This window comes from Phyllostomus hastatus, unplaced genomic scaffold (assembly GCF_019186645.2).
Source record: "Phyllostomus hastatus isolate PE091 unplaced genomic scaffold, TTU_PhHast_1.1 phas_scaffold_78, whole genome shotgun sequence".
Taxonomy (NCBI): Eukaryota; Metazoa; Chordata; class Mammalia; order Chiroptera; family Phyllostomidae; genus Phyllostomus; species Phyllostomus hastatus.
This window is the reverse complement of record NW_025334041.1, coordinates 44,632,714-44,646,807: the sequence shown is the minus strand read 5'-3', so window position 1 is coordinate 44,646,807 and position 14,094 is coordinate 44,632,714. Positions and strand designations below refer to the sequence as shown.

Here is a 14,094-nt window from a genome sequence, read left to right as displayed (position 1 = left end):
CAGCAGTATCTTTTCCTTACTCTCTGGTGGTCAATATTTCCTTACTCCCAAGGCATTCATAGTAACTTATGTCAAGAGTGTGAATTATTAGGACATTATAAACTATTATTTCTTCTTTTGCCAAAAGCCTTCATCACAGAAAATTGAGTGATTTATTACACATGAAGCTTATAGAAAGGATTTACCAGTAATCGAGCATTTACTACGGTGTAATGTAATTACACTTTAACTATTGTACTTTATCTCCTTTAATCTCCACATCAACTTTATGAGATATTATAATCCTGATTTTACAGATGAGAACTTGCTCAAGTTCTCACTAAAGCTAGTGTTGGAATCTAGATCCACTTCAATGACAACAAAGCCTATGCTCTTAACCACTGTGGTATTTCACACACTGCTACCTCATCTTATTACAGAACTTGTGACCTCACTGATCACTATAATTCAACTAGAATCCTGAGCTCTTGTGCTTTCAATTGTACCTTGTTGGGGACAGGGGGATAACAGTAATAAAAAGAAGATAATATTTGAATTTTAACTATCTAACATTTCTTTTCAGTGGATCACAGTCTTTTGGGTATCTGAAGCAAGACAATAAACTTTATTTACACTATAATCTTGTAACAATTCAAGCTTCTAAAGGAGGAAATAAGAAAAAGTACTGTTAGCTAAGGAAGCATTTTCAAAACAATGATGTGGGTTGTAATGCAAACTCACTAGCACACTCTTCTTTCAGAAGTTTTCTTTCGCTGTTCCTCATATATTCATAAAGTTTTGAATATATGGCCCCTGCCATAAAACATTAACCCCACCTCTGTGGGCAAGATGGTCAGGATGACATCCATTGTGAATAATGTAAAGATTCCTTTTAGAATGTATTTATTTATGGGTCATTGTTTACCTTCTAGTTTGGTTAATATCAGCTTAAGTAATTTCATATCTTCTTAGCCTTCTAAACTAGAGCTAGAAGTTTGGGGTAACTGATGAACCCTCATATTTACTCTTCAAAAAAGGGGGGAACAAAGCACATCACTATAACTGGTTTGTTTTATTTAAAAAACAAATTGCTTTTCAGAGCTTAAATGTAAACTACTGACAGGAGATTCCCCATAACATCAGATATGAAATCTTCAGGAAAAACAACTCTGAAAAACTTTTAGATGAACAGAAGATACATGCTTTTCTACCAAACATACTTTAAAAAATAGAAAATAATAGATTTTAAAAACTTTTTAAGGACTTTATATCTCTAAATACATCAAATGTGATTTTTTCTTTTCATAAATGAATAAAAGGATCTTAAATCTGTGAGAGCTTTAAAAATGTTAAGCCATATAAATACTTTTATCCCCATTCTTTCCATATCTTCAAAAACAAAAACCAGCTCTATCAATGCTCCATTACTGTTTGTGAATTAAGAATTCTCATGTCTTGAAAACTCCCAAATGTCCCCTTTAACATGGTATTTTTTAAGAAAGGAAAGCATCATTTAATGAAGACATATTATACTGAGATTAGTGGTTTTATCAAGACAAATTTTAAGTGGAAAAGTCAATATTCAGATGCAGGCCTGACCAAGCCTAAATGCAGCTTTTCTGAATGAATTAATAAGATCCCATGGGTTTCACAGGGAGAACGAAAACAAGCATTTTAATACTCTTTTTCAAATGGCAAAATATTGAAGCCCTAAGAGACTTAAGTGGCTGGCCCTTGAACCCTATAGCAAGACAAAGGTAGAAGTGGAAAGGATTCCAAATGTCTTTACTAAACACCAAGCAATAGAACCCTGAATAACTTCCCATTACTCTAAAAAAGTTACTGTTGCCAAATATAATGAGAATTAAGAGACCTACAATAAGATAGAAATCTTTGTTTCCAGTTATCTTTAAGCTTCTGCTAGTAACATGCTTTCACTGAGACAACATAAAATTGTAATCTTAATCAAATTTTGTGACATCATATGTCATTTCAACAGCTTACTGAAACAACATTCCAAATAATGCTCAAAAATATTTCAGGTAGATGAAGATTAACAATCCTTTTTTTGTTTGTTTTGTTTTAGTTTTCTGCCCCTCCATACAAAACAGGAAAAAATTTTCATGTGAGAGCTTTTACTCGGTTACTAGTTACATTAAATGCAGGTTTGTTTTCTTTTCCTTGGGTCTTCATAATAAGAAAATGCAATATATGACTACTTTGGCATTCACAAAGTACTCTGAATAGCATTATTGGAGATCTTAGAAATTTAGTCAGAACATTTATTTAGAGGAAAAAAATGTGATCTTAAGAAATCAAACACACCTATGTGTCAGCAGTAACTTCAGTTTCAGAACTCTGTGTTTGTACTTTTATACTGACACTGTGACAAGTTAGCCTCACTGACAGAAGGAAAAAAATAATAATTAAACCAATGAGGGAAATAAATTACTAACAGCGGGAACAATTGGTCTCTGTAAGGAAGTATTGTCCTTGTTACACATATAATCCTGGTCTGGCCAATATGCAATAGGTTCTAGGATTTACTTAAGGAATTTTTATACAGAGTTATGGTTCTTAACTTTCTGCACCCAGGCCACTTCAGCGCCAGTGGCCAAGATACTCCAAGTATGCAGGCCACTTGCCACCATGAATGTGTCCATGTACATGAACACAGTGTTCAGATTACTACAAAGAGTATCACTTTTATATATTTATTTATTTAATATTTTGAAAGATTTTATTTCTTTATTTTTAGAGAGAGCGGAAAAGAGGGATACAGAGAGGGAGAGAAACATTGGCCAATCAGGTTGCCTTTCCTACACCCCTAACCAGGAACCTGGCCTGCAACCCAGGCATGTGCTCTGACTGGGAACTGAACCAGCAAACTTTGGATTCACAGGCAGGTTCTCAATACACTGAGCTACACCAGCCAGAGCTATTTATTTATTTTTAGATAGAGAGGAAGGGGGGAAGAAAGGGAAAGATCAAAGTGCAAGAGATATATCTATTGGTTGCTCTCGCATGCCCCCAACTGGGGACTTGGCCTATAACCCAGGCACATGCCCTGACTGGGAAGTGGACCAGCAAACTTTGGGTTCACAGGCCAGCACTCAATCCACTGAGCCACACTAGCCAGGACTGAGTGTATAACTTTTAATGAAAGATCTGGAGTCTTAGAATAAGTTATTTGTATTAGAAATAATATTATAGGAAGAGACACATAATAAGTAATTTTATTTATTTATTTTTATTGATTGGTTTTAGAGAGAAAGGGGGTGGGGAGAAACAGAGAGAGAGAAACATCGATTTGTTGTTCCACTTATTTATGCATTCATTGGCTGATTCTTATATGTGCCCTGAGAGGGGATCAAACCCATAACCTTGGTTTATTGGGATGATGCTTCAACCAACTGAGCAATCTGGCCAGGGCCATATAATAAGTCTTGATACTTTAGGGGACTAAACCGACAATCACTTTACAGGTCCCTCCTGCTAATACCTTTATTTCAGGATCACATTTTGAAAAGTATTACTCTAGAGTCATGGCCTCAAAACGTCCTCTTACAGTGGCCATAAAGCTTTCAAAAGAATGGATGAGAGCATTTTTCAAATAATACTCTATTTCAGAACTAAAGTTAAACTGAAAAACCCACCCACTAACACTAAAACATTTTACAATAATAGTCAATAAAATACAATATTTTTGTTTGCACTACAAAGGGAAATATAGTCTTCATGGCTATCTGTCCCCAAAGTTTCAAAGATCATCAGTCTACAGGACTAGTATTCCAGTCTCTAAATCAGGTTCTATCAGAAGAAATTTTCTTGAAATCACTTTGTCAGTACTATAAATAAGATAACTTGACCATCTGTTTCCTGAATGTTATGTAAAACCTTCCTTACACCAGGTTAAAATAAAACATTTCACTTGTCAAACCTTCATGGGATTTCAATTCCACCTTCCCCAGTTGGCTGACATAAACATCTAAGGCACCCTGATGAGTTGAGGCTTTTAGACATCCAGAGGACGAATCTAGGAGGAAGGAAAAAGCCATAAACATAATCATCCTTATTTGAGTAAATGGATTTATAAAGTTGAACTAAAAAGCTCTGCTTCAGCATTAGAATAAGGAGCTAAGAGTCTTCCAAGGTTTTTTTAAAAAACAAAACAAAAAATTTTCTTGTAACTATTCCATGTTCTGTTTTAAAATGAAAATAAAACCAGACATATAGAATTATATACCTAGACAACTTAAAAATCCCTATGTTTATAGTAACCTGCATAACTGATCTCTAAACATCTAAGGCATCCTGTCTAAACATGTTTATTCTAAACCCTAAGGTGCAGGAAGGACAGTACATAAGCAATGCATCCTTGACAGCCAAGACCATGGCTTAAGAATCACTGGTACATTTAATTTATTATCAACTTTCAAACTTTACTAAAGAATTATATCTTGTGTAGAGTAACATATAAGTAGTGGCAAAGTTAACAAAAATCAAAACCTCGTATTTTCTCCCTTTAGCAAATCTGCTAGTACTTAAAAGTGTTGCTCAGAATGAAAGATTACATAAGGTTTTTTTAAGATATATTTTATTGATTATGCTATTACAGTTGTCCCATTTGCCTCCCTTCATTCCCCTCCACCCTGCACACCCTCTCCCATCCACATTCCCCCCTTTTAGTTCATGTCCATGTGTCATAAGTTCTTTAGCTTCTACATTTCCTATACTATTCTTGCCCTCCCCCTGTCTATTTTCTACCTACCATCTATGTAACTTATTCTCTGTACCTTTTCCCCCTATCCTCCTCCCACTCCCCTGTTGCTAACCCTCCATGTGATCTCTGTATCTGTGGTTCTGTTCCTGTTCTAGTTGTTTGCTTAGTTTGTTTTTGTTTTAGGTGTGGCTGTTCAGGTTTTGTTGCATTTCTTAGAGGGACAGAAGTGGGGACAGGGAATCAATTAAAAAGTGGGTGAAGCTTTTTATACCTAAATATTTCTTTTCAAATTTCTGGAATTGAACAGATATTTTAAGTGAGGGAAAGAAAATCACAATTAAGGTGGTCCTGATTTCAAACTCAAATTTCCTTATGTGATCAATGACTTCTATTTTTCAATTAGCCAACATTTCAAGTTCAAGACAGGCAATAAAGAAGTAAGCAAATGATGTTGAAGAGTCTGTGCTAACTAGCTTTTCCTTTTTTCTCCTCTCCCATGGCAAAAGCCAAAGCATGAGTATATGTATATATATATGTATGTGAATGTGTATATGTATATGTGTTATGTATACACACACACACATATATATATTTTTAGAGAGGCCTCTTAAAAAGCATATTTTTCGGAGCTTTCATTACTTCAAAGTGGAAACAAAGTAAGTAGGCAATATGATGAAACTACTGCCAAAAATTATACAACTACACTTTTTATAAAATATGGAGTCAACATTTTTAAATTTTAGGTGACTCCAAAGACAACAACTTGGGAATAAACTGTTTAAAATCTGACTCCAACATAATTTATAATAATTTATTTCTAGTTATATTGAAAAAAATGACCTTTATCAGAATCAATTTACTTAATTTTAAAAATTTAAGTATAGTTGGCATACAATATTACATTAGTTGCAGGTGTACAATATATTGATTCAACATTAATTTTCATTAATTTTCAACATTAATTCAACATTAATTCAACATTTAATTTTTAAGTGTCAAGATAACTTAAAATACTGGGAAATTAAGCCACTAGAGATAAATAACATAGAAGAACTGGATGAAGATGAATATTACTCTCCTCAGCTACCAACAAAAACTCCTTTTAAAACCCCTTACTACATCATAAAAGAAGCCAAGTAAAAATACACTATGATAAAAAACGTAGACTATACAATGTGTGCATTTCCTTGCAATGTGTGCAAGGTTGAACAAAATAAAATATTTGAAACATTGGTTTGATTTCTTGCTTTCTCTAGGAAGAAAAAATACAAAATTTTTAGGTGGTTTGTAAACAGTACTTTTCAGTTCTCTCCCCCTCCCCCTGCAGAAGGGAAATAATCATAGCTAAATAATTGTATCCTAAGCCACTAAGTAATTACATTCTCATGTTATCAGTGTTGAGCTCTGATAATGGCCCATCCCTTGGAGGCTGTCAAAACATTTTCTTTACTCAAGATGTATTTTCAAAAGAGAAAGCAAAGGTAATATAGAAAAAGCTACTTAGTAAAACATACACTATTTTTTTGTTTTTTATAATACAAGTGATTGGAACAGAAAAGTAACTATCAAGAGTTAAATTAAGGCTTCATTCACAGAATTTGATATTCTGGAGATTCACATAATGGAGAAATTCTATAGTTCTTGGAGGAAGCCTTAAGGGAAATAAGCATTAGAGGGTGATTAAGAAGTGAACAGAAATTATTAGTCCAGACAGTACGGCATAAGTAGACTTCACAGGTTTGTATCACCACAATTTGGGACAGAGATCTTGTTGGTCTGACAGAGACCACTGAGTTTTTCTGGAAAATTACACATACAGAAGAGAAAAACTAATGTCAACTACCAGCTAACACTATATACAACCAAAAAAATAGATATTTGTAACATGTACTTCGCTAACAGCAGAGAATAACAAATAAGATTGAAAGGTTAAAATTCCAAACTTTGATATTTTCCTTCAGATAAAGGAGAATTCTCTCAAAACTGGTCAGGCATATTCAGAAAGTTCTGAATTTTTATAATTCCATTTCAAGTTTCAACATGTAGATACTATGAAAGAGAAACACAAAAAATATTTCTTGATTTTTGAAACCTGATTCCTGTATTTCCAAACCTATACTAATTGCAAGAATAAGGAACAAATTTTATATATAGGACTAAATATATGTGCCTTAACTTGATTTAAATAATTTTGGTTGCAATCATTTGTATTACAGTAAAGGACCTGCAAAGGCAGAATTTTAAGGTGAGTTTAAGTAAGGTTTTCTAAATTAATGTCCTGCCTAGGTATTCTGATTTTTGGGAAGGAGTACATAGGAGGCTGGGCTTAGAAAAAACACAAGGCAACTTCCCTACACTCCACCCCAAATTAACATGTTCTTTTTTTTTTTTTTAATTTTTATTTTTCAAGTACAGTTTTCTGTATTTTACTCCCATCCCAGCCCACACCTCCAGTGCTCCCCACCTCCCTCCCATTTCCACCCCCAGTAATTTTTGTCCATGTGTGTTTTATACTTCTTTGTGTAAACCCTTCCTTTTTCCCCTGAAATTCCCTCCCCTATCTCCTCTGGTCATTGTGAGCCTGTTCTCTATTTCAGTGTCTTTGGTTATATTTTGCTTGTTTGTTTGTTTTGTTGTTTAGGTTCCTGTTAAAGGAGAGATCATATGGAATTTGTCTTTCACTGCCTGCCTTATTTCACTTAGCATAATGCTTTCCAGTTCCATCCATGCTGTGGCAAAGGGTAGGAGCTCCTTCTTTCTTTCTGCTGCATAGAATTCCATTGTGTAAATGTACCATAGTGTTTTGATCCATTCATTGACTGATGGGCACCAAGGTGGCTTCCAACACTTGGCTATTGTAAATTGTGCTGCTATGAACATTGGGATGCATAGGTTCTTTTGGATTGGTGTTTCAGGGTTCTTAGGATATAATCCTAGCAGTGGAATTACTGGATCAAAAGGCAGAACCATTTTTAGCTTTCTTAGAAAATTCCATACTGTTTTCCAGAGTGGCTGTACCAGTCTACAATCCCACCAACAGTGCACTAGGGTCCCTTTTTCTCCACAACCTCTCCAACATTTGTTTGTTGCTTTGTTTATGATGGCCCTTCTGACTGATATGAAGTGGTATCTCATTGTGGTTTTAATTTGCATCTCTCTGATAGCAAAAGATATTGAGCATCTTTTCATGTGTCTCTGGATCCTATGTATGTCCTCCTTGGAGAAGTGTCTGTTCAAGTCCTTTACCCATTTTTTAAGTGGGTTGCTTGTCTTCTTAGAGTGGAGCTGTTTAAGTTCTTTACATATTTTGGAGATTAAACCCTTGTCTGATGTATCATTGGCAAATATGTTTTCCCATACAGTTGGTTTTCCGTTTATTTTAATACTGTTTTCTTTAGCTGTGCAGAAGCTTTTTATTTTAATGAGATACCATTTGTTTATTCTTTATGTCCCTTGCTCTAGGGGACATATCAGTAAAAATGTTGCTGCATGAAATATCTGAGATTTTCCTGCCGGTGTTCTCCTCTAGGACTTTAATAGTGTTACAGCTTATATTTAAATCTTTTATCCACTTTGAATTTATTTTTGTGTATGGTGTAAGTTGCTGCTCGAGTTTCATTTTCTTGCACGTAGCTGTCCTGATCTCCCAACAACATTTGTTCAAAAGGCTACTGTTACTCCATTTTATGTTGCTGCTCCCTTTGTTGAATATTAATTGGCTGTAGAGATTTGGGTTTATTTCTGGGCACTGTGTTCTGTTCCGTTGGTCCATGTGCCTGTTTTTATGCCAGTACCAGGCTGTTCTGATTACAGTGACCTTGTAATACAGTTTGATATCAGGTATTGTGATCCCTCCTACTTTGCTCTTCTTTCTCAAAATTGCAGCAGCTATTTGGGGCCCTTTATGGTTCCATATAAATTTTTGAACTGTTTGTTCTATGTCTGTGAAATATGCCATTGGTACTTTAATAGGTATTGCATTGAATGTGTAAATTGCTTTGGGTAATATGGACATTTTGATGATGTTAATTCTTCCAATCCATGATCACAGTATGTGTTTCCATTTGTTTGTGTCTTCCTTGATTTCTTTCTTCAGTGTTGTGTAGTTTTCTGCATACAGGTCTTTTACCTTTTTAGTTAGGTTTATTCCTAGGTATTTTATTTGCCTTTTTGCTATATCAAATGGGAATTTTTTCTTGGTTTCTGCTTCTGCTGTTTCATCGTTGGTATACAAACATGCCTTTGATTTTTGGATACTGATTTTGTATCCTGCTGTTTTGTCAAATTCATTTATTAGGTCAAGAAGTTTTTTCACAAAGTCTATAGGATTTTCTATGTACACTATCATGTCATCTGCAAACAATGACGGTTTTGTTCCCTCCTTTCTGATTTGGATGCCTTTTATTTCCTTTTCTTGTCTGATTGCTGTGGCGAAAGCTTCCAATACTGTATTCAACAGAAGTGGTGAAAGTGGACAACCTTCCCTTGTTCCTGATCTTAGCAGAAAAGCTCTAAGATTTTGCCCATTGAGTATGATGTTGGCTGTAGGTCTCTCATATATGGCCTTTATTATGTTGAGGAATGTTCCCTCTATTCCCACTTTCCTGAGGGTTTTATCATAAATGGGTGCTGTACCTTATCAAATGATTTTTCTGCATCTATTGATATGATCATGTAATTTTTGTCTTTGCTTTTGTTTATGTGATGTATTACATTTAATGATTTGCAAATATTGAACCATTCTTGCATCCCTGGGATGAATCCCACTTGGTCATGATGTATGATCTTTTTAATGTACTGTTGGATGCAGTTTGCCAATATTTTGTTGAGGATTTTAGTGTCTATGTTCATCAGTGATATTGGCCTGAAGTTTTCTTTCTTTGTTGTATCTTTATCTGGTTTTGGTAATAGGGTGATGCTGGCCTCATGAAAAGAGTTTGGGAGTCTTCCATCATTTTGAATTTTTTGTAATAGTCTATGAAGGATAGGTGTTAGCTCTTCCTTAAATGCTTTGTAGAATTCCCCTGTGAAACCATCTGGACCCAGGCTTTTGTGTGTCAGGAGTTTTTTTGATTACAGCTTCAATTTCATCTGCTGTTATTGGTCTGTTCAGGATTTCTGCTTTTTTTTTCATTGAGTTTTGGAAGATTATATTTTTCTAGAAATTTGTCCATTTCACCTAGGTTTTCAAATTTTTTGGCATATAGTTCTTCATAGTAATTTCTTACAATCCTTTGTATTTCTATGGTGTAATCTCTCCTCTTTCATTTCTGACTGTGTTTATTTGGGTCCTTGTCTATTTTTCTTGATGAGCCTGCTTAAAGGCTTGTCAATATTGTTTATTTTTTCAAAAAGCTAGCTCCTGGATTCATTGATCCTTAGAATTGTGCTTTTAGTCTCTACGTCATTTAATTCTTCTCTGATCTTGGTTATTTCCTTCCTTCTACTTGCTCTGGGCTGTCTTTGCTGTTGTTCCTCAAGTTCTTGTAGGTGTAGGGTCAGGTTGTTTGTTTAAAATATTTCTATCGTTTTTAGGTAGGCCTGTATCACTATGAACTTCCCTCTCAGGACTGCCTTGGCTGTGTCCCATAAGTTTGGAGTTGTTGTGAGTTCATTTTCATTTTTTCCAGAAACTTTTTTATTTCTTCCCTAATTTCATGCTTGACTCATTCATTGTTTAATAGCATGCTATTCAATCTCTATGATTTTGAGTGTTTGGGGTTTTTCCCTTGGGGTTGATTTCTAGTTTCAGTCTTTGTGATTGGAGAAAATGGTTTGTGTGATTTCAATGTTCTTGAATTTGTTGAGGCTTGTTTTGTGTCCTATCATGTGGTCTGTCTTTGAAAATATTCCATGTGCATTTGAAAAGAATGTGTATTTAGCTTCTTTGGGATGAAGGGCTCTCTATATATTAGTTAAGTCCATTTCATCTAGGGCATTGTTCAATGCCACAATATCTTTGTTGATGTTTTGTTTGGAAGATGTGTCCATTTTTGACAGTGGGGTGTTAAAATCCCCTACTATAATTGTGTTGCTGTCATTATTTTTCTTGAAGTCCTCTAAGATTTTCTTTATGTATTTGGGTGCTCCTATGTTGGGTGCATACTTATTTACAATGTTTATGTCTTCTTGGTGGATTCTTCCCTTGAGTATTATGTAATGGCTTTCTGGGTCTCTCTTTATGGCCCTTTTTGGGAAGTCTGTTTTGGAAGTCTGATATGAGTATTGCTACCCTGGCTTTTTTTTCCCTGTTTGCTTGGAAAAGTTGTTTCCACCCCTTTACTTTCAGTCTGTGTAGGTCTTTTGTCCTGAGGTGGCTCTCTTGTAAACAGCATATGTGTGGTTCATGCTTTCTTATCCATTCAGCTATTCTGTGTCTTTTGATTGCAGCATTTAACACATTTACATTTAAGGTTATTATTGATAGGTACTTATTCATTGCCATTTTCATACCTGTGTTCCTCTCTGTCTCTATTTTCCTTCCTTTCCCTGGATCAGTCCCTTTAGCATCTCTTGCAGAGCTGGTTTGGTAGAGGTGTATTCTTTTAGCCTTCTTTTGTCTTGGAAGCTCCTTATTTGGCCTTCTATTTTGATTGAGAGACTCCTGGTTAAAGTAGTCTTGGTTGTACGCCTCTGGTTCTTACTACTTAGGATGTTTTTTGCCATTCTCTTCTGGCTGGGAGCATTTCCATGAACAAGTCAGCTGCTAACCTTATCAGGGCCCCCTTGTATGTTACTTCCTGTCTTTAAGATTCTCTTTATCTTGGAATTTTACCATTTTATTTATGGTATGTCTTTTTTTTAAGATTTTATTTATTTTTTAGAGAGGGAAGAGAGGGAGAGAGAGAGAGAGGGAGAGAGAGAGAGAGAGAGAGAGAGAGAGAGAGAGAGAGAGAGCGCAACATCAATGTGCGGTTGCTGGGGGTGTGGCCTGCAACCCAGGCATGTGCCCTGACTGGGAATCGAACCTGCGATTCTTTGGTTCGCAGCCCGCACTCAATCCACTGAGGTACGCCAGCCAGGTAATTATGGTATGTCTTGAAGTGGGCCTCTTTGGGTTCCTCTTGATTGGGACTCTCTGTGTTTCCTGGATTTGTGTGAATTTTTCTCTCATCAAATTAGGGATGTTTTCCATCATTACTTTTTCAAATAGGTTTTCTATTCCTTGTTCTTCTTCTTCTCCTTCTGGTATCCCTATTATATGGATATTATTATGTTTCATATTGTCTTGCATTTCTCTTAATCCCTCTTCATTCTTTCTGAGCCTCTTTTCCTTTTCTTGCTCTTTCTGGGTGTTTTTTCTACTCTGTCCTCTAGCTTGCTGGTCCGATTTTCTGCTTCATTGATCCTGCTTTTCATTCCTTCTACTCTGTTCTTCAGTTCAGAAATTGTATTCTTCATTTCCTCTTGGCTTTGTTGATAATTTCTATTTCCTTTTTCATGTAGATATAGTTTGCAGTGAGTTCATTATAGTTTCCCTGTAGTTTCTGGTAATTCATCATGAGCTCATTCAGCTTCCTGATAATCATTGCTTTGAACCCAATATCTGATAGTTGAATTACCTGTATTTCATTTAGCATTCTTTCTGAGTCTTCCTCCTTTCCTTTCATTTGGGGATTGTTTCTTTGTCTTCCCATTTTTTGTGAGACTGTTCTTGTTAGCTTCAGCTTCTTACATTGATCTGTCTGGCTCCCTAAGTTTATGGTGTGAACTTCTGTGGTAGAATACTGTGAGATTCAGTGGTGCAGTCTCCTTGATCTCGTGACCTCACTGGTCTTGGGATATTTAAGTTGGCTCTGTGTTTGTCTTTGGGTTTTGATTGATATTGGGTCTTTCTTTGGTGGGTCCTTCCCACCAGCTGGTTAACTGAGGGTCACTCTGTCTACCATCTCTTGTATTTCGTTGTGCTGGTGAGGGCAGGTTGTGTTGAATCTGGTTTTCCCACGTATACAAAGTTTTGACTATTCTCTCTTGCTCTTGTTCAGTTGTTTGTACTGTGTATTTTCTCCACTATTTAGTTGTATTTCCAGATTGGTCTTGGATTGAGGTTTGTGTGGTTTGCACTCCCTCCTTCACCTTTTTCTGTTGTTATCTGTTGGTGGTTCCTTTGTTGTTGGGTTTCCTCTTCCAGTGGGTACCCTTGTGTTCACCACTTCCACCTACTCTTTTTTGTGATCAGTTGGAGGGGAAAGGCAAAATGGCTTAAGACAGCAAGAGAGTATTCTATGATATTTACAGTAGCAGCCAGTAGAGACGAGATAGGAGATCCATTGACTATGTATAGTGTTAATTGTGATCTTCCACCCAACTAGCCACTTTTTAGAAAGGATAGAAAGAAGGTAAGACTCTTGTTGGGGAAGGAAGGATTGTGAGTTGGATCTAGAAAGCAGTGAGGTTGTGGGAGGTCAGATTCTGAGGTAAGGTGAGAGTAAAGGATAGTAAATAGGTGTAGTGTGTGAGAGAATAGAGTTAACCACTACAGTAATAGAGTTCAGGAAACTATGAGGTGGGCTAAGATCCAGGAGGGTTGTTGTGAAGTATTTACAATTGTATGGAACAGCTATTATTTATAATAATATTAGAGCAACAATCACATGACAGAATCTATGTGATCTGGATAATAAGAATAGGGCATATAGGACCTTGAGTAGTGTACTAAAAACACAAGTGATGTGAAGTACAGTAAATTAGCAATAAGGTATGAAAGAGCAAACAGGGGATACCTGTCAAATGATACAATATAACCAACCAAGCAAAGAAGACTATACAGAAAGAAGAGGAATACAAAAATACTATTAAAATAAAAGATGTAAGAATAATGAAAAAAATAATACAAATATACAATAACTTGCAGGCTCTCTGTTATAGCAAAGTGAATTTTGTCTCACTGTCTCAACTGTTGGGATGCCCCCTCTTTGAGTCCATGTCTGGTCTTTTCACAATTCCAGGTTTTTTTGTCTCATTTGTGGGTATTTAAAAAAAAGCAGAAGAAGGGAGGAAGAAGAGATAAAATTGGAAAGAAAGGAAGAAGGAAGAATACAAGAAAGAAGGAAAGAGAGGAAAAAGGTACTGAAAGATAAAACAATAATAAAAGTTAAAACAATAAAAGATTACTTAAAACAACAACAACAACAACAACAACAAATCCTCTTGCTTGTTTCAAACTGGCCAAACTGTTTTTTCTGGTCTTGCTGGCTCCAGCAGGCTGAGGGATGATTGGTATTCCTTTTCTTCCTTCGGATCTGCACCCAACCAGTCTGTACACACTATCCCCAGAGCTAGCCTGACGCCTCTCCCTGGTGCCTTGGGTGTGGGATTCAGGTCTTCCTGAGAGCGCTCTTTCCCCAGGGTTACCATTGTGGGCTGGGGTGTAGGGGGGAGGGGGTGTGCAT

The 14,094-nt window shown here is 36.0% G+C and overlaps 1 protein-coding gene across 1 annotated transcript in view; it reads right to left on the bottom strand.

Moving 5' to 3' along the window:
• The window catches only part of FAM185A (family with sequence similarity 185 member A), a 65,036-nt gene that overhangs the window by 12,447 nt on the left and 38,495 nt on the right, over positions 1–14,094 (bottom strand). The window contains exon 6 of the mRNA XM_045828411.1: positions 3,920–4,015. Within this exon, the coding sequence (XP_045684367.1) occupies positions 3,920–4,015 (96 nt within the window). The remainder of the gene's footprint in view (positions 1–3,919; positions 4,016–14,094) is intronic.